The sequence below is a fragment of the Chionomys nivalis genome, chromosome 6, assembly GCF_950005125.1.
Source record: "Chionomys nivalis chromosome 6, mChiNiv1.1, whole genome shotgun sequence".
In the NCBI taxonomy this organism is placed as follows: Eukaryota; Metazoa; Chordata; class Mammalia; order Rodentia; family Cricetidae; genus Chionomys; species Chionomys nivalis.
The window spans coordinates 40,424,378-40,451,272 of record NC_080091.1 but is presented as its reverse complement, the minus strand read 5'-3'; the positions used below and the strand labels follow the sequence as shown (position 1 = coordinate 40,451,272).

General features: G+C 39.9%; 1 protein-coding gene across 1 annotated transcript in view; it reads right to left on the bottom strand.

Moving 5' to 3' along the window:
- Nucleotides 1-26,895, bottom strand: part of Htt (huntingtin) — a 153,146-nt gene that overhangs the window by 98,489 nt on the left and 27,762 nt on the right. The window contains exons 6-12 of the mRNA XM_057772523.1: nucleotides 24,288-24,426; nucleotides 20,871-21,012; nucleotides 18,660-18,838; nucleotides 16,820-17,024; nucleotides 11,838-11,885; nucleotides 8,361-8,441; nucleotides 6,740-7,080 (exon numbers count right to left, since the gene is read on the bottom strand). Of these exons, the coding sequence (XP_057628506.1) occupies nucleotides 6,740-7,080; nucleotides 8,361-8,441; nucleotides 11,838-11,885; nucleotides 16,820-17,024; nucleotides 18,660-18,838; nucleotides 20,871-21,012; nucleotides 24,288-24,426 (1,135 nt within the window). The remainder of the gene's footprint in view (nucleotides 1-6,739; nucleotides 7,081-8,360; nucleotides 8,442-11,837; nucleotides 11,886-16,819; nucleotides 17,025-18,659; nucleotides 18,839-20,870; nucleotides 21,013-24,287; nucleotides 24,427-26,895) is intronic.

The window sequence follows — 26,895 nt, the reverse complement described above, 5'->3', positions numbered from 1 at the left end:
CATTCTTCAATGGTACAGATGTTTATAAGCTGCCCATGCTCTGGTACGCAGCCCTTGGCTTATGCTCCTATAAGCAACTCCAATTAAACTAACTGATTGTTAAAATAGACTTAGATGGGACCATTTGGTCTGTCATTGGTGTCCTATCTGGGATACAGACATTTATTTATCTCCCCAGGGAAAGGTCACTCAACAAACTGTTATAGCTCTAGAAATTCTAAAGAAATTTTACTCTGTAAACTTCTTTGTGATTAAAAAGAATTTTTTTTTTTAAAAAAAAAGGACATGAGAGGAGTTAGGCAGAAAGGTGAGAGATAAACATTATCAAAATACATATATGGAATTCTCAAAGAAAAATATTTTTTAAAAATTTTTTGTCTTCATAAGCAAATTTTACAATAAGTTAAAAACAAAGTCAAGGGGGCTGGAGAGATGGCTCAGTGGTTAAGAACACTAGCTCATCTTCCGAGAGGTCGTGAGTTCAATTCCCAGCAACCACATGGTGGCTCACAACCATCTGTAATGAGATCTAGCGCCCTCTTGTGGCGTGTGGGCATACATGGAGGCAGAATGTTGTATACACAATAAATAAATAAATCTTTAAAAAAACAAAAAAAAAACAAAGACAAGGCTTTTAGATAAGAATATAACAACAGATTATCTCCACTAAATTTATAAATACTTCATATTGTCCAGTCATGAACCTGGAGCAGATTCTGTGGAAAAAATTCCTGGGAAGAACAGCGAGGTGGAACCAATGAGAATTCAAGAATGTGGAGAAAAGAGGGTACTATAGCCTAGAGCCAAAATATCTTTCGGCATCTTCAGCCACTGATAGTCATTTATTATCTTCTTCTGTTTGTGACATAACATCTTTTCTTTCCTTCTTTTGTTGTTGTTTTTCAAGAAAAAAAGGATTTTTCTGTATAACCCTAGCTATCCTAGAACTTGCTTTGTGGATCAGGGTGACACTGAACTCGGTACAACTGCCTCCTTACAAGTACTGAGATTATATCAATGTAATCCACCATATAAATAAACTGAAAGAAAAAAAACATATGATCATTTCATTAGATGCTGAAAAAGCATTCGACAAAATTCAGCACCCCTTTATGATAAAGGTCTTGGAGAGATTAGGGATACAAGGGTCATACCTAAATATAATAAAAGCTATTTACAGCAAGCCGACAGCTAACATTAAATTAAACGGAGAAAAACTCAAAGTCATCCCACTAAAATCAGGAACACGACAAGGATGTCCACTCTTTCCATACCTCTTCAATATAGTGCTTGAAGTTCTAGCAATAGCAATAAGACAACATAAGGGGATCAACGGGATTCGTATTGGAAAGGAAGAAGTTAAGCTTTCGTTATTTGCAGATATGATAGTATACATAAGCGACCCCAAAAACTCTACCAATGAACTCCTACAGCTGATAAACACCTTTGGCAATGTGGCAGGATACAAGATCAATTCCAAAAAATCAGTTGCCTTCCTATACACTAAGGATAAGGAAGCAGAGAGGGAAATCAGAGAAGCATCACCTTTCACGATAGCCACAAATAGCATTAAATATCTTGGGGTAACTCTGACCAAGGAACTGAAAGATCTATTTGACAAGAACTTTAAGTCTTTGAAGAAAGAAATTGAAGAGGACACCAGAAAATGGAAGGATCTCCCTTGCTCTTGGATTGGGGGGATCAACATAGTAAAAATGGCAATTCTACCAAAAGCAATCTATAGATTCAGTGCAATCCCCATCAAAATCCCATCAAAATTCTTCACAGATCTGGAGAAGACAATAATCAACTTTATATGGAAAAACAAAAAACCCAGGATAGCCAAAACAATCTTATACAATAAAGGATTGTTTGCAGGCATTACCATCCCTCACTTCAAACTCTATTACAGAGATACAGTATTGAAAACAGCTTGGTATTGGCATAAAAACAGAGAAGTCGACCAATGGAATCGAATAGAAGACCCGGACTTTAACCCACAAACCTATGAACACCTGATTTTCGATAAAGGAGCTAAAAGCATACAATGGAAAAAAGAGAGCATCTTCAACAAATTGTGCTGGCAAAACTGGATGTCAATCTGTAGAAGAATGAAAATAGATCCATATCTATCACCATGCACAAAACTCAAGTCCAAATGGATTAAAGACTTCAATATCAGTCTGAACACACTGAACCTGACAGAAGAGAAAGTGGGAAGTACTCTACAACACATGGGCACAGGAGACCACTTCCTACGTATAACCCCAGCAACACAGACATTAAGGGCATCATTGAATAAATGGGACCTCCTGAGACTGAGAAGCTTCTGTAAAGCAAAGGACACTGTCACTAAGACAAAAAGGGAACCCACTGACTGGGAGAAGATCTTCACCAACCCCGCAACTGACAAAGGTCTGATCTCCAAAATATATAAAGAACTCAAGAAACTAGACCGTAAAAGGCTAATCAACCCAATTATAAAATGGGGCACTGAAATGAACAGAGAATTCTCAACAGAAGAAGTTCAAATGGCCAAAAGACACTTAAGGTCATGCTCAGCTTCTTTAGCGGTCAGGGAAATGCAAATCAAGACAACTTTAAGATACCATCTTACTTACACCTGTCAGAATGGCTAAAATAAAAAACACCAATGATAGCCTTTGCTGGAGAGGTTGTGGAGAAAGGGGTACACTCATCCATTGCTGGTAGGAATGCAAACTTGTGCAACCACTTTGGAAAGCAGTGTGGCAGTTTCTCAGGAAATTCGGATCAACCTACCTCTGGACCCAGCAATACCACTCTTGGGAATATACCCAAGAGATGCCCTATCATACAACAAAAGTATATGCTCAACTATGTTCATAGCAGCATTGTTTGTAATAGCCAGAACCTGGAAACAACCTAGATACCCTTCAATGGAAGAATGGATAAAGAAAGTATGGAATATATACATATTTGAGTACTACTCAGCAGTAAAAAACAATGACTTCTTGAATTTTGCATGCAAATGGACAGAAATAGAAAACACTATCCTGAGTGAGGTAAGCCAGAACCAAAAAGAGGAACATGGGATGTACTCACTCATATTTGGTTTCTAGCCATAAATAAAGGACATTGAGCCTATAATTCGTGATCCTAGAGAAGCTAAATAAGAAGGTGAACCCAAAGAAAAACATATAGGCATCCTCCTGAATATTAAACTTCATCAGGCGATGAAAGGAGACAGAGACAGAGACCCACATTGGAGCACCGGACTGAAATCTCAAGGTCCAAATCAGGAGCAGAAGGAGAGAGAGCACGAGCAAGAAACTCAGGACCGCGAGGGGTGCACCCACACACTGAGACATGGGGATGTTCTATCAGGAACTCACCAAGGCCAGCTGGACTGGGTCTGAAAAAGCATGGGATAAAACCGGACTTGCTGAACATAGCAGACAATGAGGACTACTGAGAACTCAAGAACAATGGCAATGGGTTTTTGATCCTACTGCACGTACTGGCTTTGTGGGAGCCTAGGCAGTTTGGATGCTCACCTTACTAGACCGGAATGGAGGTGGGTGGTCCTGGGACTTCCTACAGGGCAGGGAACCCTGATTGCTCTTTGGGCTGACGATGGAGGGGGACTTGATTGGGGGAGGGGAGGGAAATGGGAGGTGGTGAAGGGGAGGAGGCGGAAATCTTAAATAAATAAATTAATTAAAAAAAAAACAAGTACTGAGATTAAAGGTGTGGGCCACCACTCCCAACTGATCTAACACCTTTTAACCCTTAAGAAATTCTTAAAGATGTACAAATAGAACCCTAGTTTCCACTTACTGAAATCTTCCCACTTCACTTCAACCTGTCTGAGATAACTACTACTGTATTTGAAGACTATCTTCATTTATGGATTTCTTTTTTCTATTATTATGAAAACTTCACTAAACTGTCACCACACAGGATCACAGAAACCAGAGTAACCTGAATCTGTGTTCTTGGGCCACAGTCACTAATATCTGGCTTCAGAATAAACTTACTCTTATGCCCTTTGAGATGAGAGCTATATTTCTGTGTCAACAATTCCATATTGCAAAATGTTTCTTATCTACTTGACACTTCTGTGTGATTTACCTGAAAACTGAGCAACTGCTGCTGGGGATATGGCTCAGTGGGCAAAGTGTTCACTGTGTAAGCATGAAGACCTGAGTTCAGATCCCTATCACCTAAGTAAAACCAGGTGTAACAGTGTGCATCTATCACCCCAGTTCTGGGGGTTGGGATGAAGTGGGTACCAGAAGTTTGCTGACCAACTAGTCTAGCTAGCCAAAAAGGTAATCTTTGGGTTCAGTATGAACCCTGTCTCAAAAAGTAAAGTGCACTGGGGCTGGGGAGATAGCTCAGTGGCTAAGAGTGCTTGTTTTGCAAGCATGAGGACTGGATTCAAAACCCCTAGAATACATATAAAAATCCACACATGGTTGCACAGGCCTATAAACCCCAGCACCAGGGTCAAGGATGGGTAGAGATAGGTCCTGCAATCTCATTTGCCAACTAGCTAAACCAAAACTGTGAGCTTCTAATTCACTGAGAAATCCTGCCTCTGCTTCTACTTGAGCATGCCATAGGAAAGGATGCCTGCACACTCATGCATGCACCACACATAGACAAAATATACCATAAACGCAAAATAATTTTTCTGTATCATGAAAAACATATTCCAAATTTTTCAATAAAAGACAAATAATCTATATAATCAAGAACAACTAAAAATAAATTTCCTGCTCTGTCTTCCCTTGAGTGGGTTTACCTAGCCTCTCTAAAAACAGATCAACTGCTCAGCAGGTGAAGTGAAGAATTTCACTGTCATCATAAGGAACATCAATTGGCCACCTGGAGAGGCAGAACCAGATCAGATATTTGCAGTCATATTGTGTGTGTGTGTGTGTGTGTCTGTGTGTAGAGTAGGTGCATGCATATTTATGAGCATGTATGTGAAGCCCAGAGGTCAATGACTAGTATCTTCTTTAGTTGCTCTCTATTTTTGAGACAAGGCCTCTCAGTGAACCTGGAGCTTACCCATCTGAGATAGACTGGTTAGCCAGCAAGTCACCGTCTCTACCTTCCCAGTGCTGGGATTACAAGTGTGCAGTACCCTTTTAACTGAGGATCCAAATTCATGCTTGCATAGAAGCAACTTACTGAAGCCATCTCCTCAGCTCCTGTGGTCACAACACATACTCGTTTCTAACTTGAATTCTGTGTTTTATATAGAGTCTAGTATCTCATTTATATTTCAGAAATGCAGGGTACAATATAAAATTCAAAGGCAAGTCAAAATATCCTGCCATATTCTTAATAAAATATATTCTACACTAGCTAATATTTAATTATATGCACTTAGTATTGAATGTAAAAACTGTTCTACTTTTGGTAGAACAAAAGTATTGAAAGCGGGATCTTAGAGATATTTTGTAGATCTATGTTCATAGTGCCACTATTCATAATCATTAAAATGTAAAGGTAACCCAAATATTCACTGACAGATGGAAGGATAAGCAAAATGTGCCCTATCCATATAATGGAACATTATTTAGCCCTAAAAAATGGGGAAATTCTCACCCATGCTACATAGAGAGCATTATGTCAAGTAAGTCAGTCATATAATGGTAAATACCACATGATAAGCAAGCTACATGAAAAACCTAGTCATCAAACTTGTACTGTCAACAAAAACAATGGTTACAAGAGGAGTGCACATGTCTTTACAAAGGGCTAGGATTCATAAGATGAAGACGTAATGGAGGTTTTGGTGGTGATTCCACCTGACTGTTTAAATATATTTAATGCCACTGAGCTATATGCAGAAAAATAGGTAAGATGATTTTGTTATATGTTATTTTACTACGTTAAGAAGAGGAAGAGAGCCGGGCGGTGGTGGCGCACGCCTTTAATCCCAGCACTTGGGAGGCAGAGGCAGACGGATCTCTGTGAGTTCGAGACCAGCCTGGTCTAAAAGAGCTAGTTCCAGGACAGGCTCCAAAAACCACAGAGAAACCCTGTCTCGAAAAACCAAAAAAAAAAAAAAAGAGGAAGAGAAGAAAGCAGCCATTCAGAATGTAGATCAGGTGTGGATCATGCCTACATTTCCAACAGTTCAAAGCTAAAGGCGGCAGATCTCAAATTTAAGGCCAGCCTAGGCTAGGATCCTATTTTAGAAATACAAAACAACAAACTGTCAAGCAAGCAAAAAAAGAAACCACAACTCAGCACTACTTGCACCAAACTTTCTGATTATACAATCTCTGAGAAGTCACAGGGACAGAGATATGTGCTACTACAAAATGGAATGTGGTATATGCATGTTGAAAGGTCAAAAACTGCCAAAAAAAAACACAGTATTAATATTAACAACCACATTTCATTAAGACCACAGGCATTTACAATAACAAGCTCCTTGAAGATTTAAAAGTAGCTGTACAAGCAGGTCCAATCAGGTAGTAAAGATATGACAAATGAACAAGACGCATAGCATTAACTTGACTTTGACCTCCATAGTTTAATACAAAAGATACTAGGTGATTTTTTTTTCAATGGGGGCATCAAACAAAGTCAAGTTTTTTGTTAACCATTTATGCACTATTAATGTGAAGTAATAAAGAAAATAATAGGAGGGTCCACGTGTGGACATTTAGCAAATGAGCTCGGGAAGACAAACAGAGCCAACATAAAAGAACCAGGCCACCCTCTACCCACTCACAATTTCAGAACTGTCGGAAGGAGTCACAGCTGAATCAGGCCCTTCAGTGGTGGTCTGAGAGCTATCACTGATGGGTGAGGAGGCCTGGGTCCCATCATTTAGGTCGATGGCAGGGTCGGATGGGACAGCACTGAACTGGCTGGAGCTATGGCTCAAGATGTCCTCCTCATCTCCATCAGTAGCAGCACTGGTCAAGTCACAGCTCGACAAATCCACAGAGTCTGCTTGAAGTGTGTGCTGGGACCGTGGCTGCTCAGTGATGATGTCATGACTTACAGAACCAGGAGTGGAGACACCGGAAGAAGTAGCAAGCTCTCCACCAATCTCACTCTTCACAGAGGCTAGAAATCAAAGGTATACAAAATGACAAAAAGTTCATTATATTGAATATTGTAACGATGAAACAACTTGGAGCACGGTGAAGAAAAGATTGAACAGCACAGAGGAGTTGGTTGAAACAAGTAGATTCTTTATGGCTGGGAATATTCTCAAATGTGTTCTATAATAAAACCCAAAGCAAGTCTTAACCAACTCTAAATCACACAAAGGACATGTGTAACTCAAAGGCAGCAGCTGGTCAGGGACACAAGGAGACTCACAGGAACTCTAAACGAGCAACAACAGCAGTGACTGCATCATCCCTTTAGGGTAGGCTTGCCTTCTTCCACCTCACCTCCACTCCAGTCCTAGCCTCCTATAGGATAAATATACTCCATATTTTCCTAGTTGAAATTTGAAATTCCCACTTACAAACATGATGTGAGATCAAAATCACTCGGTGCCCATTCTATAATATTTAACATTTATTCATCCTTATATGTTTGGAAGGACTTGCAAAAACTAAGTGGGTGATTTGTATTGCAGGAAATGAAAGCTGCCGATGATTGGGAATAGTAGATTGTAACAAAGAAAAAAAAGTGTGTGCTTCTAGTAAGCTGATAGCATGGCTTGTTTTATGAAATAAAACAATAATCACAAAAACAAAATCACTTCAAAAAACAAACAAGGAGCCGGGCAGTGGTGGCGCACGCCTTTAATCCCAGCACTTGGGAGGCAGAGGCAGGCGGATCTCTGTGAGTTCGCCAAAACCACAGAGAAACCCTGTCTCGAAAAACCAAAAAAACAAACAAACAAGGTGTAAGCAGTAGCCAGGTGAAGACAACTGGATCACAGGTAACTGAGTTTTTATACTAGTCTAGGTAGGCCAAAGTTCTTCTGTTGACTTCTTATCTTGTAAGCATTGAGGAGGAAAGTCCATTGACACTATTCAAATTTTCCTTACCAAGTATATCAAGAGATCTTGTTTATATTTACCTAAAATAAACATAACCAAAGCTGTCAGCATTTTATATAGTTATTAGTGTTTTAAGATAATACCTGTGTTTATTAAAGTACATAAATAATCTTGCATGACTACTTGCAAGGATGATTAACTTTTAAACAGCCTAAAACAAGAAAAGCACACAGCCACACGCATTCAGAGTGAACATTACAAAAGCAGCTGAACTACAAAAGTCACCCCTGCCCCACAATGCCATCTGCAGGCTTAGGTGATAAAGGGGGCATGAGATGGTAGGGAGTGAGTGAAGGCTGACACTGACTGCTCACAAACAACAACTACCTGCAAAGGCTGAGCTGCTGACATCTGACCTGGACTCCGAGTCATCTTCCAAGGCTTCTTCTTCTCCTAAGAGCACTTTGCCTAGAAATAATTCAAAAATATTACTTTTTAATTTTATTAAAAATAAGGGTTTTTCTTAAAGCAAATAAGTAATCAGGCATGGTGCTATACACTTTTAGTCCCAGCACTCAGAAAGCAGAAAACTATGAGTTTGAGGACAGTCTGGTCTATACAGCAAGTTTTTAGGCTAACCAAGGCTACACAGTGAGACTGTGTCTCGAAAAACAAACAAAAATCAAATAAACAAGCATTCTAAATTGGAAATCACAAGTATATTTAATTTACCCTCATACAATTTATCCAATATGTATTTTATGTTACTGCAATGTTAAAGAATGAAAAGAGAATATACCACAAAGTAATTTTTTTACCGATTTTAATTGCTGCAATGAGTTAAATAACTTATTATTACTTAATGAATGAGTTGCTTATAGCTGAAAAGGTGCAATTCTATCAATCAACCCTTGGAATAGCCATGTTCTACCTCCAATGGCAAATAAAAACTTGAAAGCAAACTCTTACATGTAAGTGAGTCACTTTCATTTTATTATCTTTTCATATTCTAGACTATAGCTAAGGCTCTGGGAGGACAAATACTTTCTTGCAACGTTTTTAAAATACATTTTATAGTTTATGTTTAAAATCATATTAGAAAGAAAAATCAGGCTAAGTATCTTTATGGTTATATTACATTCAAACATCATTAAACAACACCATTATGGTTTGATCTTGATTGTCAGCTTGACTGAAGTGAGAAATGCCTAAGAGATTTCCAGAGAGGACTGAGTAACTAAGAGGGAAGATTGGTGCTCACAATTTGAAATAAAAAAATTAAGACCAAGGAAGCCCACCAGTACAGGAATTAGCCCTGCTTTCTGGCTGCAGTGAGATGAGCTGCTCTACCACATCTTCCCTGCCATGATGGACCAAGACCTCTGAAACTGTGGCCAAAAATAAATCTTTCTCCTGAAGTTTTTTATATCAGTTATTTCGTCACACTGAGGCAAACTAAAAATGATACTATAAAATTGCATCATTAAAAACACAAGCTTATTAGCAAAGAGGACACAAATCTGTGCTAAATTAACACAGCAATTTGACATAAATACTAACAGCCTTTCATTAACAGAACATGTAGTTTAAGAAATCAAAGACTCAAGAAATTAAGACCCAAGAACAGTGAATTTAGATCTTAATAAAGCCATTTCTACCCTCCAAGTCAGTAGTTGATGATTATGTTCTGGGGAGAGGCCCCAGGGCTGATTACTTGAAGACATAAAAGAAAGGTTGCCAGGAGCTGGAGAGATAGCTCAGGGTTAAGGGCACTAGCTGCTCTTTCAGAGGATCAGAGGTTCAATTCCTAGTCCACTATAACTCCAATTCCAAGGAATCTGGCACCCTTACACAAACATGCATGTAGGCAAAACACCCACCAATGCACTAAAGATTAGACAGACGGACGGACGGACAGAGGACTGCCAAAAAAAGAAAAAGCTCCGGGCTGCCCCTAATCGTGGATAAATTCTACGTGCTCCACAACTCTGCTTTTATGTATTTTATATCTGTCAGGTTACACTTGTCTAATTAGGTTTTATTGCTGTGATAAAACACCATGACCAAAAGTAACTTGGGAGAAAAGTAAGGGAAATCAGAGTAGGAACCTGGAGGCAGTAACTGAAGCAGAGACCCTGAAGGAATGTTGCTTACTGGCTTGCTCAGTCTGCTTTCTTATAGCACCTAGCACCACCAGTCCAGGGATGGGAATACCCAGAGTGAGTTGGACCTTGCTATATCATCAGTTAAGACCACAGGCTTGTCCACAGGCCAATCTAGTTAGGACATTTTCTCATGATTCCTTCTTCCAAAATGATTTTACTTAATATCAAGCTGATATATAACTAGCCAGCACAATATTTGAAGAAAAGACTCTTCCAGTTATAACAAAAAGTTTTAAAATCACTGGTCTAAATAAAAAATTATCACATTGAGGAAATAGTAGAAAGCAGAAATCATCTCAATATCACCTTTGTCACCATCTCTGGACAAAGTAGGTATGGAATAAGTTAGCAGAGTGACTTCACCAAATGTCCATAGATCTATAAAGCATAATATTTCTTAGGATTCTTCTGGCCTTTAAACATTTGCAGTGCTTTCTAAAATCTCAGTTAAGTGTATAATACTATGATGGCTCAAACATTCAGCTTTCTTTTTCAGAGGCGAGGTCTTGCCATATAGTCTAAAGGACTCCTGCCCCGGGCTCCAGGTGTGCATTATGTTATCTGGCTCCCCAAATCTTCAAGTAAATGTTCCATTAATTCCGTGGGAACTGGAATGTTATTCCTGTTAAGAACTCATTCAAAAATGAGGTGTACTATAAACCCAGCACTTGGGAAGGAGAGGCAGGAAGATTTTGAGCTCAAGGTCAGCTTGCACTATACAGTGAGGACCTGTCTCAAAACTTTAAAAAAGGAGAAAAAAATACATAAAATTTAATGTGGCAAATAATACTCAAATGTTCAAATTACAACACAGAAAACAAATATATCTCTTTTAAGATTTTAAAATAAAAATGAAATTCTTTCCCATCGATAGCTATAATGCAAAAGAAAATGGTTGCTGCTGCAATGTGGTCACATGTATAAAGCTATTAGGTCATATCAGAAACAAGCTATCAGGTCATATCAAAAACACTGTAATAAAAATAAATAGGTCAGTATATTCATATGCACCAGGCAATAGCAGCACACACCTCTAATCCCAGAACTCAGGAGGCAGAGTAAGGCAGATCTCTCTGAGTTTGAGGCCAGCCTGGGCTACAGAGCTAGTTCCAGGACAATCAGGGCTGTTACATAGAGAAACCTTGTCTCAAAAAACAAAAACAAACAAAAAGAATATATATGCAAAAAAGTTAAATATGGCTAAAAATTGATAACCAAGCATGAATAAAATGATGAACAAAACAAACTATTCAATGAATCTAAAAAATTTATTACAAAGGAAAGTACCTTTATAAAATACAGCAGTACATTCTCTAAAGTAGTACTGAGCCCACCTGCATCTTTATGTTTTCACTGGAAAACAGTCAGACCCAGCAGCTCACTCAATATATCATTGTTGTTTGGAGGCCACAAGGCAAAGAAGTAGCTTCAAGAGCCTTTGGCCCACAAGGTTAAAATATTTACTCTCTCGTCCATTGCAGAAAGTTTGCAGATCTTTGACCTCAAATATTAGAAATTATGATAAACAATTCTGATATAAACAATTTTCAAAGGACAGAAAACTTCAGATTACAACGGCATTGGCACTTGCACATGCACTCACTCTTCTGGGAGGAAATATAAGCAGAGCCTAATGCATTATGCAAACACAGAAACTGTAGTTCAATACAACGCAAGACTTGGATTTTCAAATAATCACCTTTTTGTTTTCTTGAGAGAACAGGGCTGCACGAGGAACCCCCTCCAGCTGTAAATCACAGAAAGTAACAGAAGACTGTAAGATAACAAGCTGCTAAAATCTGCAAGAAATTTAAAAATCCTTAAAAAGATTGACTCAAATCCTAAAACAGCAGGACATATTTCCCTAAGACATGCTTAAATACCAGTATCACATATTAAATGTAAAAATTATACCCATGTTCAAATGCAGAGTTCTAAAGATATGGCTAAAATGTCAAAAGAGCTCATATAAATTGCATTTTTAAAGATCTTACATTATTATTTGGTCAACCAGCAATCAAATATAAGCTTTCATTGGAAACAGTTACTAAAGATGTGTGTTTCTGTTCATTGGTCATACAACATGCTTTCCACCAAAATAACAAGAACCCTGTAGTGCCAAGGGCAATAGAAAAACATTTCCTGCTCATAGTCCAGGTAAACATTTACGTTCACAAGGCCACTATCAGATTTCTTAGGCAGAAGGTCTCTAGTTTGTAGCTATAGGTAAGTCTGGATCCTCAATGTGCATCCTGTGGCAGCCATGGCAATCCTGGGTCAGCAGAATTTATCAAATCCACTAAATGCCAAGCCACTCTGGAGGCTGGCACCCACAGATTTCTATCTGTCCTACCATCCAAGGGTAGCTCATGTCAGACAGGGCAGGTTGCCAAGGCCTACTCTAGGGCCCAAACTCTTTGAGCCCAAGAATAGAAAGCAGGCTAGGGAGGTGTCTGCAAGAATCAAGAATGGAAAGGGTTCTCTAAAATTAGGATCCAACAAGAAAAAGAATGGGCCACTTGTTTGTTTCCCTAAAGATTCACCCCTGACAATCAAACATCTCCATGTCAGTTATTAGGGAAGCAGCCACTGGGTATTTAGGGAGAGGTGAGCAGGACAGGAAACATCTGTTTACATATGGTGTTCCAATGTGGGGCTGAAACTTTCACATAAAACCTGACAAAGCTTAAAAAAGGATTCTAGACACACAAGAACAGAGTCAAGCATGGCTTCTTGGTAGCTGCATTTTGGTGGTGGGGGGGGCGCTCTGTTTGCTTGCAGTGAGCAGAGGTGCAGCTCCCTTAAAAGATGGCTTTCTGGCTCAGTGCTAGAGGTAAAAACAGGCCACGCGACCAAACACATATATGGTGTTTATTAGCAGTCGGAGGCACCAATACTAGGTGGAGGTATGGACCTAGAAACTTCCCAGAGATCCAGAGATGGGGTGGTAAATGGGCCTCCACATGAGACTAGCCTCTCAGGGAACTGAGGGTGAGAAGTCTGTTCCAATACACCATGATCAAAGTTACACACCAGTTCTTTGGCTCATGCAGATAGGAAAGGTTACAGATACACAATAAGGATAGAGTGAGACAATAAAGGCCATTTACTGGGTTACACTGTTTAAAAAAAAATAGGCTTGAGAGAGATAAGAGAAAGGGTAGAAACAGTCATAGATTTAAAAATAATAAAATCCTTAAAAAGGGAATAGAGTAACAAAAAATGATAAACCACGTTTTAAAAAGACACAGAATCTGGATTCTGTATTTTATTTGTTGTTTTTGGATTTTTGACTGTTAATGGACAAATAAATAATAACTGCTGAGAGACAACTGATTGTGAAAGCTACTAAATTAAACCAACCTATATGCTTAAAAATATCATGTCTTCAAAATTTAAGTCAAAAGATACGTTACTTTGGGAGAGAGGTTATGCTTTTGTTTCCACAGGAAATGAGAGGCTGTGGATTCGTTCCCAATTAAGAAAAATCAGCAATGATAGAGGAAGACCCCCATGAAAAATCTCAATGGGAACGGATGGCCCAGATGATCCAATATTTTAGAGCACCTCTGTTGCAGTTTCCTCTGTGTTCTGCATCCAGAACAGCTTCAGGGCTGCTGGCTGGGATGATCCAGTCTCACAAGACTACTCCAGTCAGGACTTGACCAAAATCCTAAATTTTCTCAGAGTCCCCAAAGAATACCACGGTCCAGAATCAACAGGAAGTAGTCAAGAGAACTGGTGTGGGAAGTCCATCTGTATATGTGTTGTTTTTATTGGTTAATAAAGAAGCTGTTTTTGGCCAATGGCTTAACAGAATATAGTCAGGCTGGAGTCAGTGAGAAGCCATGTAGCTGCCAGAGGGGAAAGACATGAGCTGCTAACTATAACCTTGGCAGTAGGCCATAAGCCTCGTGGCAAAATATAAAATAATGGAAATGGGTTAATTCTAGATATAAGAGCTAGCTAGCAATACACAGTTTCTATGTGATTATTCTGTGAGTCTGGGCAGCCGGGAAACAAACAAGTGGCCTCTTACTACAGAGAATGATACACAATATTCCCCTAAAAATTATGAATGCTTATCATCATTTAGAGAGGTTGGTTACAAGTTGTTATTGATAATGGTCAGGAAAAAATCCTAAACAAAGAAGATTGGATTCAAGAATTTCTTTCTGAAAAGAAAAAGGGGGGGATATAGAAATTGGATAAAAATAGGATAAAAGCGTAGATTATTCAATCTACTTTAATCCAAAAAACAACTATTAATTATATTTTTTGCTTTTCTGGTTTTTTGTTTTTCAAGATAGGATTTCTCTGTGTAGCTATGGCTCTCCTGGATCTTGCTCTGTAGACAATGCTAGCCTCGAACTCACAGAGAACCACCTGCCCCTTCCTATCTGAGTGCTGGGATAAAAAGGCATGTGTCACCGCTGCCTAGCTAATTTTACATATTTTACATTAGTATAAATTTTGGTTTACTGACACAAAATTAATTTTGTCATACTGTGTGTGTATGTATGTATATATATATGTATATATTATGTTCATGCAGTTTATTTAAAGATGTAACATATAATTAAGAAATACAGATTAGGCCGGGCGGTGGTGGCGCACGCCTTTAATCCCAGCACTTGGGAGGCAGAGGCAGGCGGATCTCTGTGAGTTCGAGACCAGCCTGGTCTACAGAGCTAGTTCCAGGACAGGCTCCACAGCCACAGAGAAACCCTGTCTCAAAAATCCAAAAAAAAAAAAAAAAAAAAAAAAAAAAAAAAAAAAAAAAGAAATACAGATTAAAAGTTATCTATAATAGCAAACTTACAGTCATGTTAGATTATCAAGGTAATACAGAGATATATTTCAGATAGATTTCAAAGACCTACGAATATCGCATTTAAAATGTTTTAAGAACTTAGATTTTTCTCAACAGTGAGACACATCTGCTCCTAGCAGCACCAATGACTTCAAAGAGGATGATAGGCACAAAATAAAATCTGAAAGGAGTTTGTTTTCTTTATGGCAAAAGCTAGCCACTTGTGCAAAGAAACTGCCCTTGCCTTATTGCTGACAGTTACTGTCCAAACTAAACCAGCAGGATGCAAGAAAGGAGAATGCCGAACTTTGCCAAGACAAAGTAGGAGAGTCTGTCAAAATTTTCTGTTCACAGGAAAGTCTGTCAGACATGTTAGGCTTGTAGGCCAAAGATGGATGGCCCTGTTGGGAGCTGTGAACCCCCAGATCTTTAATTTCTTGTAAACAACGTGTTATGCTTGCAGCTGCTATGAGCACAAGACCCTCAAGAGTTCCTGATGGCAGGGGAGTGGTGGGTTTGGCTGGGGCGTGGCTATCAGTTAAGGATCCCTATCTAAGCTGCCCCTGGTATACAAATAAAGGGGGGCATTCCTGTTTCAAGGATGACCCGTGTCTCTGTGTGTCTTTGTGTGTTTAAATCTCCAGGCCCTTGCCTGGCTTGCAAATGGTCCTGTAGTGCAGGCACCGCAATATAGGAGTAGTATCGTACAATCACGTAGTACAGGAGGGCGGTACATGCCCCAACATTACAGAGGAACTTTGGGTGACTGTCCAGGCAGCTTGAGGTCCCTGTCATTAGGTAACATTTCACCTTTCTGGGGTCTTTAATGGAGTTGAAGACAAGATAGTTATAGTTTTTTTAGTTACGATAAAAGATAAATTAGGTACAAAACTTTGTACTCACAAGATAAGATAGATAACAAAGTATTTTCTCTAATTTTGCTAAATATAAATAGACTGGATATTGCAACTGTACGTCTTACTTGATAACTGTTTTTGTTGTATATAATTTTACAATGTTAAAGTTAAAGCCTTTCTTTTAATTAGACAAAAAGGGAAAAATGTTGTGGAAAGACCCTCTTGTACACTGTAAAGACTTATCACTTGAATAGGTTTAATAAAATGCCGGAGCCGGGCCGTGGTGGCGCACGCCTTTAATCCCAGCACTTGGGAGGCAGAGGCAGGTGGATCTCTGTGAGTTCGAGACCAGCCTGGTCTACAAGAGCTAGTTCCAGGACAGGCTCCAAAACCACAGAGAAACTCTGTCTCGAAAAACCAAAAAAAAAAAAATGCTGGTTGGCTAGCAGTCAAGCAAGACGTTAGCTGAGGCAATGACAATGACATCGGTAAGGAGAAGGGCAGAAGTCAGTAATCTCCAGCCAGACACAGAAGGTGCAGAAGATGAACATGCCAGGCTAAAAAGGTACTACCACGTGGCAGAGCATAAATAAGGAATATGGGTTAACTTAAAATATAAGAGTTAGCGATAAGCCTGAGCTACTGGCCAAGCATTTATAAGTAATATTAAGCCTCCAAGTCATTATTTACCAAGCAGTCACTGGGTATTTGGGAATAGGCAGGCGGAAGAGAAACATCCAACTATAGGTCCTGAAAAATACTCTGCCTCATGTTTCTACTTCACTGCACCCGAAATGCAGATGACAAGCCTAGAAGTCAGGAGACCAGGCTTCAAAGGTGTGACCTCATTCTGTTATCTAGTTTTCAAAACTGTAATTTATATGCAAAAGAAGATGCCTACATTGTAAGTTTGAGGAAACGATTTAGGCATGAATGGCTTAGCAGAGTATAGTCCAATAAAGCAACAGAAGGATATGAGCATTACTGTATAAACTATAGCTGAGAACATACCTAAAAGTTCCACAATGCTCCCGCTGCGGCCTCGGTCCCTGGCCTCCTCTTGAACCACAGTGAGCTGCCCAAGACCACCTGGTGTTGTCAGTGCTTGCAGCAGCTCAGGAGGAGGAGTACGGAAGAGCTGCTGCAAGAGCTCCAGAGCCCCTGTCACCACATTGTGGTCTTGGTGCTGCGTGTGATGCAAAGTCAGTTCATAAACCTAGGAGTAGAAGCACAGGCCTTCAATTGTGTTTAAAATGCATTCCAAATTTCATTTTGTTTTCACTGATTTTTGTTGAATGTGTGCCTTAATTTTTGCCTCTAAAGGCTTCTTTATCACTTCTAGGGTCATTGTTGTCCACTATATTTTCTGAATTGCCATATTTTTTCATTATATTAACTCCTTGGAAATACACAGAGCCCTTCCTCTAGGTATGCTAACTCAGAATCTCTATTTCCCAAAACTGATGAGTAGGAAAGAGAATTAAACAGACACTGCTGTGGAAACAGGTGGGGCACCCAACCATCAGAAACACGGCTCTGACTGCAGGGGAGCAAAGAGTTAGAAATTTAAGGATGTGAGTCGGATATTCTTGGTGTTTTTAAAATTATACCATACTTTAGAAACAATGAGTTTGTCAGTTTTCTCTTTAAAGTAACTAGGGGGAAAGAGCCCACAGGTCTAAATCATAACTTCAGATAACACGTAAGTTTGCAGTATAAATATATCCTAAAAATTTCAACTACACTTATAAAATCACCATTTAAAATTAACACTTCACTGGTCCTGCATTTTTCCTTGCAAGTTTGCCAACTCTATCAGAAGTTGATTTTTAAAACAAAACAAAACACACACACACACACAAAAAGAACACCAAAACCCACGCATTTTGAAAGTCAGTGTAAAACAATAAAAAACAAAGAGTAAAAGCTTCCCAGGAAGTTACCTTTAAACTTTGACTTTAGCTCTTCTCATGCAACCTGCACACATACCCCTAAATCCTGACTGGCAAATTGCTAGACACAGCCTGATTTGGCTTTATACTTGCTCTCTACTCCCTATTTTGACTTTTTTGAGAGCTAGTCTGGTCTTGTAGCTACAGATAGCTTGGACTTCCTATAAGCCCAGGCGTGTAGGAAACTTGTAATTGTCTCGGCATCCCAAGTAATGGGGTCACAGGCATACGCTGCTATACCTTGATTCTGTGCCTGCTTCTGTGGATGAAGACTCACTGTGGCCACAGTCATGGGCTAGCTGTGGCTTTCACTCTACAACACTTGAGGGTGTTCAAGGAAGATAGCTAGACACACACACCTTAATAGACATACTCTCTGGATCTTTGTGGAAGACATGTGGGGCCCCTGCTTTTGGCAACAGCTCATATCTGGTTTCTGAAGCTACATCCCAACTCCTCTGGAGAGAGGAGCACACTATCACGCATCTCACTTCCTTCTGTCCTAACATTTCCAGAAACATGCTGCTTCCAAGGAACACATTTCCTACATTTATGGTTATGATGTAACACTAATTCTGGTGGTAGCACTGCCTAGAAATTTGGTATAAATATTTAAAATACATCTTATTAAGTATACATAAAATTATTCACTATGAAGCCTATTAAAGTTATTTAATAAGAAAAATTTTCCATTATCGTGAAGAGCTGTATTGTATTCATCCTCCCCAACCCTACTACTTTTTGAGACAGGGCAACAGTGATATAATACTTCCATTTTACTCATGACCAGGCTGACGGAGGCCACAGACTACTCTTTAATCCCAAAAGTTCTGGCACATGTAGACATTATTTGGTCTTTGAATGGCCCTCATGTAAGTGTAGGGTCAGAGCTCTCTTACCTGGACAAGCTGCTCTGCAGAAGGAAAAACTTCCATTTCTTTCCGTGTCACCCCAAAACTGCCTTTTAGACTTGTGTCCTTGACCTGCTGCTGGAGCAAGGGCACTAGACACCTCAATGTGAGCAGGACACCGAGGATCAGGAGAGTGGAATGTTCTTCCTCCATGGGAACCAGCAGACCTGCAAAGGCAGCCAAAGAAGCTTATCAGCCGGTCCACTGTTGGAGAATATTATTTTAACTAGGCAAAGATATGTTACATTTCTTAATGGTGCAGAATATTACTTTAACTGTGTAAAGGTGTGTTACTTTTGTTTATTTTGCACTAGTTTAAAGATGTAAGGATGTGTGTGTAATTATGTAAAGATATGTTGCATCTGTTTTACCTTCTCTGCCTAAGGCACCTGATTGGTCTAATAAAAAGCTGAATACCCAACAGCTAGGCAGAAAATGGATAGGCAGGGCTGTCAGGCAGAGAATAAATAGTAGGAGACATCTAGGCTTAAGAAGAATAGAAAGAAAAGAAAGGAAGAGGAGCAAATGAAGAACACACCCAGGCAAGAAGCCCAGCAGACACGAGAAGCAATGAAAATAAGATATACAGAAGAAAGAGCCAGGCAGTAGCAGCACACACCTTTAATCCCAGCACTCAGGAAGGCAGAGGCAGGTGGATCTCTGTGAGTTTGAGGCCAGCCTGGTCTACAGAGTGAGTCCCAGGACAGCCAGGGCTACACAGAGAAACCCTGTCTCGAAAAACAAAACAAGGCAAAAGATAAATAAAGAGAAACAGGTAAATTTAAAAGAGTAAGCCAGGGACTGGAGAGATGGCTCAGTGGTTAAGAGCACTGAGCGCTTTTCCAGAGGACTCAGGTTCAGTTCCCAGCAACCAGATGGCAGCTCACAACTGTCTGGAACTCCAGTTCTAAGGGATCTAACACTCATCAAAAAACACCAATGCACATAAAACTTAAATAAAAATAAACATAAATAAAAAGAACTAGCCAGAAAAGAGCTAAGCTAAGGCTGAGCATTCAAAACTAATTAAAAAGCCTCCATGTCATGATGTGGGAGCTGATTGGTGGCCTAAAAGAAAAAGCCTAGTATAGTTCACTGCTCAGAAAACCCCAGTACACACTAATAAAAGAAGAGACTTACAAGAGTACCCTATTGTAAGCCTGGCAGTTAGAGGGAAGGGTGACATAAGCAAGACTATGAAACATGGGCTACGTGTACACCTAGATCAAGGAGCAGCTTTGTAGCAGAAAACATGCCCTTGGCTTGGCAAGACCCTTCCAGGGAATAGAACTATATTTATAAGCCTTATAATTGTATTTGCTAGTGTCGATTTTGATTTTTTTTTGATTTTTCGAGACAGGGTTTCTCTGTGGTTTTGGAGCCTGTCCTGGAACTAGCTCTTGTAGACCAGGCTGGTCTCAAACTCACAGAGATCCGCCTGCCTCTGCCTCCCAAGTGCTGGGATTAAAGGCGTGCGCCACCGCCCGGCTCGATTTTGATTTTGACAGCAGACAAAAATGAAATAGAAAATGTTGGTTTCCTAGAGTACCTACAGAGGGCTAAGGGAAAGCCTCAGGTCTCTTGAACAAAGGGCCAGGCCCAGAAGGTGAATAAGATTATATACCAGCTGGGTATCCTAGGGCACAGCTACAGCTGAGAAGTCGCCAAGACCACTAGAGGCTTACAGCATCCCCGACAAAAATGGTATTTATCAGTCAGCAGCTGTGAATGGCTTAGTCCAGATGCCAAGGGTTAGTGTAGCTTAAAAGATTGAGCACATGCTAATACTGGGACACTTGACCCTTTGCTGAGGAATAATGCTTTTGTACACTGTAAAGATTTGTCACTTGTATTGGTTTAATAAAACACTGATTGTTCAGTAGCCAGGAAGAAAGTATAGGCAGGATGACCAGACTAGAAGAGTTCTTCTGGGAAGAGGAAAGCCTCAGTCTGCAGTCATCAGCCAGACACAGAGGAAGCAAGATGAGAATGTCTCACTAATAAAAGGTACCAAGCCACACAGCTCACATAGACAAGAATTATGGGTTAATTTAAGTTGTAGGAGCTAGTTAATAATAAGTCTGAGCTTAAAAGCCAAACAGTTTATAGTTGTTATAAGTCTCTGTGTGTTTCTTTGGGACTGAATGGCTGTGGGACCTGGCCGACAGAAACTTCCATCTACAACCCTTTCTTTTTTACCTAGGAGCACATTTAGGAGCCAATTATAGAAGTACTGTGTCCTCCTGGAGTGCTGGCAGATGCTCACTACTGAGCCAGCTGCTGTCCGTCGGACAGTGGGAGAACTTGACTTCAGATTTGCTATGAAAGCTTTCAACAGAACCTGTAAAAGCAAAACCCAAGATGAAAGTCAAACTGTGGAGCTTATGACACATTTTATAGAACTCCAAATCTTGTAGGACACAAACTGTGACAAACTGACACATTTTTCATAGATGAAAGGAAATATTCCAAATTTATGGTAGTCGGTGTTAATCAACACAATCTATTTTCTTCCTTATAAACTGCATTAGGAAGGCTGTGAGACGCTCAAATGGTAAAAGCACTTGTTGATAGCCTAAGTTCAATCCCCAGAACTTCATCCACACAAGTAAGTGCATACACACAAATGCACATATGTATGCACACGCGTGTGTACACATACATACATACATACATACACACACACATACACACCAACCAAAATTTAAAAATCTACATCAGGTACTTATTTCCTGTGATTGGCAGTTTCAATATCTAAAGTTTTACACACAGTATTCAAGGACAGAGGTGGTAATAATACTACATTAAATAAACTTAACAATAATAAGAAAAAAAGCAGTGAACAACTACAGTAATAATCTGTCCTATGAATCGCCTGCACAAGTGTGAACTGCTGTACTAAAGTACCCGCCAAGACTGGCAATTCTGTGAGTAGAAGGCTGTAACTTACAAATATGACAGTGGGCCATGCACAAACTTCTAAGAAACCAGAGATAAGATGTTCATGGTAACCTCCAAAATAAGCCCGTATCATTCTTCTTTAGCTCTTCTCTTTCTTTTTTCATTTATTTAACCTTGTTTCTCTTGTCTTCCTTTAATTTGCCTATCTCACTCCTTTACCTTGTTCACTCACTATTTCCACATTTAGCCTAAATAACTGTTAACTTCAAAGCATGTTCCATAATAGCCCTGCCATTTTCAGTTTCAAGGCCACTGATGATGTATTAGTGGCTGCAATTGATTTTAAGTATGCGTCTGTATCTTGTATGGTTTGATGCTGCTGATACAGCACATAAGAAACAGAAGCAATACACACACATAAGAATTGTGAAAAGGGGGATTCAGCTTTATTCCTTCCTGTGGACCCTCTTAGCTCTCCTTTCTGGCACGTCCCCATTCCTTTGTGTCAGCCTATTTACCTAGAAAGACTTTTTACCTGAGACACCCAGGGGCCACATATGGAGGACTGAGACTCAACTTTCATTCTCCTTCCAGTCTTCTATCACCACCTCTTCTGACTTAGCCCCAACCCTGTGGCAGCCTGCTTGCAGCTGCCCCTCCTACTTTAACTCCATCCTATGGAGATTCCGACTCTTAGTACAGACCCAGGGTCCCCCAGCCCTTTCTTCCCCATCTCTCCAGACATATTCTTTGTCCTACTGCAGTCTATGCCTCCTACCATACATCCAACTCCCCAGGATCCTGCTTCTTGGTGTGGAAAGGATCCTCCGTTTCTGTATTCAAAAACAAAAATTTCATTCTCCTGAGGAAAAAGGATTCTGCAGACCAAACACATTTTTAGAAATGCCAAATTCCAACTGCTTCCTGCTCATCCTTTGGAGAACAACACTGGTGTATAGGTTACACCACAATAGCAGCAAACCTAGACAGAAAAAAAGACAACAGCCAAGAGGAGAGCTGCAAAGAAATCTCCAGGATGGCAGAACTGACAAACCCAGGAAACACTGGCCACATTGAGCAGAGCTGGAGAACATCAGGGTGGTAACTGCCAGAAGAAATAGACCCAATAAACTATTTAATGGGTAAAAGAACTAGCACTAATGTTTAAGAGGTCAGAAACAGCCAACAATTATTAGGTTTAGAAAATTAAAAGGTATACAAAAAATATAATCATACATAAGCAACCATTACTATTGGATTGGGCATGATAAAGCACACAGTCAATACAGATAGGACAACTGTAAAAAGATAGTAGGGTTAGAGCCAAGTTCATCCAATAAATTTAATTTTAAAAATCCAAATCCAGCAAAATAAGCATTATTGAGTTTGACTCTGACACAGGACCAGGTCAAGTAGGAAAGGATGGTACTCTGTTTCTAGGGCCCAGCAGACGAATGAACACAAGTCAAAGGTTCATGAATGAGGTAGTAACTACTCTATTAAAAAAGAAAGGGAAGTGTCACTATATCATCTATATCATGGGAAGATCAAGAACCATAAACTATGTGTATCTATCTCTGAGCTCTGACAGCAATTATCACAGAGACTTCTGAGAGTATTACATTCTGCTCATTCCAGCAGCCATTTAGAAGCTTCCACCCAAGAGGGTAGGAATAACAGTGACAGCAGTAATGGCTCCCTCAACAAGCAGGTAAGTTTAGTTATGCTAATTCCTTAGACACATCATCTCCCTTCCTCATTTTAAACTCCACAAAATTATCTTTTTAAACATCACACAGATATTAACAGGAAACCACTGTACCTCAAGAGGGAAAAAAAAAACAAAAAACAAAAGCAAACAAACAAAAGACCCATGAATTTAAATAACACGTATATACCCAGCTCTGAAGTGGGCAAACACAGGAGAGTCACGCGAGCTTGAGAGCATCTAGGCTAACCAAGAAAAAGCAAGTCCCAGGTTTGAAGGAGAAACTCAGCCTCAAAAAGAAGAGACGAGGAGTGATAGACAGGGACACCTAGCATCTTCTCCTGGTCTCCATGCACACACACAGGCTCATGCAGCCACACACAGGCACATATACTTACATATAAACAAATAATCTATTTTAAAAAGACAGAAGCTGGAGAAATAGCTCAGGAGTTAAGAGCACTGGCTGCTCTTCCATAGGACCCAGGTTCTTTTTGCAGCAACAACATGGTGGCTCACGATCATCTGTAACTTTAATTCCAGGGTATCCAACACCCTCTCCTAGCTTCTGAGAACACTAAGCATGTACATGATACTTAGACAAAACACCCATACACATAAAACAAATAATTTTAAAATAAACCATTTTTTAAAAAGATTAAAAACAATACCAAGAATATTGCAACCCACAAATGTGCAACAAAATCCTCGCACTATAAACAAAAGGGAAGCTCTGGTGGCTTTACAGCATCCACACCCACAAGGCCGATCAGTTCTTCTTCACTCTTTCCTATGTAGTCTCTTTCCTCAGCTAGCCCAACTGGTCAATCCAATGCACCAAAATCCATCCACTCTGGGAAAATGCCTTTGAATTTGCATCTATAAACTATCTCTCTTAATGTTCTTAAGATGTCTCTAAGTGAAACAAACATGACTCCAGAAGCAATCTCAAAGACTGTCCCCACAGAGGCCATCACCCCCACAATTCCTAGAGGCAATGACCATACCTTAATTTCATTGTCATTTGCAAAATTTCCAAAAGAAGCCATAATTTTGGGAACAGCTGCAGCCAAGGTCTCCTGAACTGATTCCTCAGGTCTCTTGCTTGTTCGGGTCAGGCACGGAAGAAGGTTCACTAGGTAAGGCCTGTATGTGCAAGAGGAATACTCATCATTTTCAGGTCTCCTCCATTAAGAAACATATGCTCATGATTCCCTGTCAGGGAAAATCCAGTTTTGGTTTTTCTTTTCTTTCTTTCTTTCTTTCTTTCTTTCTTTCTTTCTTTCTTTCTTTCTTTCTTTCTTTCTTTTTTTTTTTTTTTCCCAGATAGGGTTTCTCTGTATCTTTGAAGCCTGTCCTAGAACTAGCTCTTGTAAAACAGGCTGGCCTCAAACTCTTAGAGATCCGCCTGCCTCTGCCTCCTGAGTGCTGGGATTAAAAACTTGCAACACCACCGCCCAGCAAAACCCAGTTTTGTAGGTAAATTGGTCCTCAATGGAGAACACAATGCTCAACCACAAGCACAGGAGGCATAAATGCTAATAAATTTTAACTGTCCTTCATCTCTCCCATAGGTTACAAAGGATATTAAGAGGTTTGGTTTAAGGGCAAGCAAGATGATTTAGTGGGTAAAGGCACATTATGACAAGTCTGAAGACCTAAGTTTGATTACTAGGAACCATTAAAAAAAGAGAGAGAGAGAATCGACTTCTGTAGGTTGTCCACTAACTTCACTTATATGACATGGCACACACACACAGACACATAAAAAAATGTAACTTAAAAGGTTGGGTTTAAATATTATTTGTAGCAAATTATAACTTAAGTTGTATTTTAAATAGATTTTAAAAATACTTCTTTTTTAAAAAAGATTTTATTTATTATGTATACAGTGTTCTGTCTTCATGTACACCTGCAGGTCAGAAGAGAGCACCAGATCTCATAGATGGTTGTGAGCCACCATGTGGTTGCTGGAACTTGAACTTAGGACCTCTGGAAGAGCAGTGACTGCTCTTAACCTCTGAGCCATCTCTCCAGCCCTTAAAAATACTTCTTTAGGACTGGAGAGATGGCTCAGTGGTTAAGAACAGTGTCTGCTCTTCCAGAGGACCCAGGTTCAATTCCCAGCACCCACATGGCAGCTCACAACTGTCTGTAACTCTAGTTCCAGGGGATCTGACACCCTCACATCAATGCACATAAAATAAAGTTAAATAAATTTTAAAAAATACTACTTTAAAAAAATTGAGGGAACAAAAGAGGGAGCCTATACAGCAAGCACAGGAGATGAGTTTGATCCCTAGCATCCACAAAAAGACATAGTGGTGCTCACTTGTACTCCCTGCACTAGCAAGTCAGAAACAAAGGAATCCCTGAGGTTAACGGTCGGTCAGTTTAGCCTCATCAGCAGATCCCAGAAAATCAAAGACCATCTCAAAAAACAAGCTGGACAACACCTAGGTGTTTTTCCTGAGGAACAACACCCAGGAAGGAATGACACCTCTAACCTCTCTACACATAAGCATTGGCACACACCCTTAAACAATAACATTTTTAAACAAAATAAAATGCAGACATCATTTTACTGAAAAAGTCATATTTAAAAACTACTATGGGGGGGGCTGGAGAGATGGCTCAGTGGTTAAGAGCATTGCCTGCTCTTCCGAAGGTCCTGAGTTCAATTCCCAGCAACCACATGGTGGCTTACAACCATCTGTAATGAGGTCTGGTGCCCTCTTCTGGCCTGCAGACATATACACAGACAGAATATTGTATACATAATAAATAAATAAATATTTAAAAAAAAACAAAAAACTACTGTGGGAGCCAGGTGTTGGTGGCACATGCCTTTAATTCCAGCACTCAGGAGGCAGAGCCAGGTGGATCTCTGTGAGTTTGAGGGCAACCTGATCTACACAAAGAGAGTTTCAGGATAGCCAGAGGTGTTACACAGAGAAACCCTGTCTTGAAAACCCTGTCAAAAAAACAAATCGGCAACAAATAAAAAAACCCTACTGTGGGATAGCTGTTTCCTCCATATTTGATATAACCATCATCATCATGAAGCAGAGCAGCTGTGGTGACTTACAGGGACAAGTTAGAGCAACACACATGACAGCAAAGAGAACTACAAACCGGTTACCTAGGCCTTTGGCAATGGAGCTGTTACCGCTCCCTTTTGGAGAAGAGAAGGTCACAAGGCCCTCAAGATTCTAATCACCTTTGTGCCACAGGTATACATTACCTTAGAAGTACTAAGGAATGTAAAAGGCAAACTTATTGGAGGCGAAACATTCAATGGCATAGCTGCCTATGAGTTGTCTATGCCCTTGTACATATCCAAATGAACCCACTAATTTGGCAAGTTGGACTTGATGGGACTTTTCTTTGGCAAGCCAACTCCTTTTGATCAGAAATCTACACAAGTCTCTTTTATGCTTCCCAGGAAAGATGCACAATCTCTAGGGGGGAAAAGTTTTCAAATTAAATGAGACCTTCAAACAACAACCCAGTCTGTAGAAAGAAAAACATGTATAGAATAGGAGTACTGAAAAAAAGAGACATGGTTAACATTAGGGTACCTGCTATAAGGCCCTCTAATGTAGCAAGCAGGCT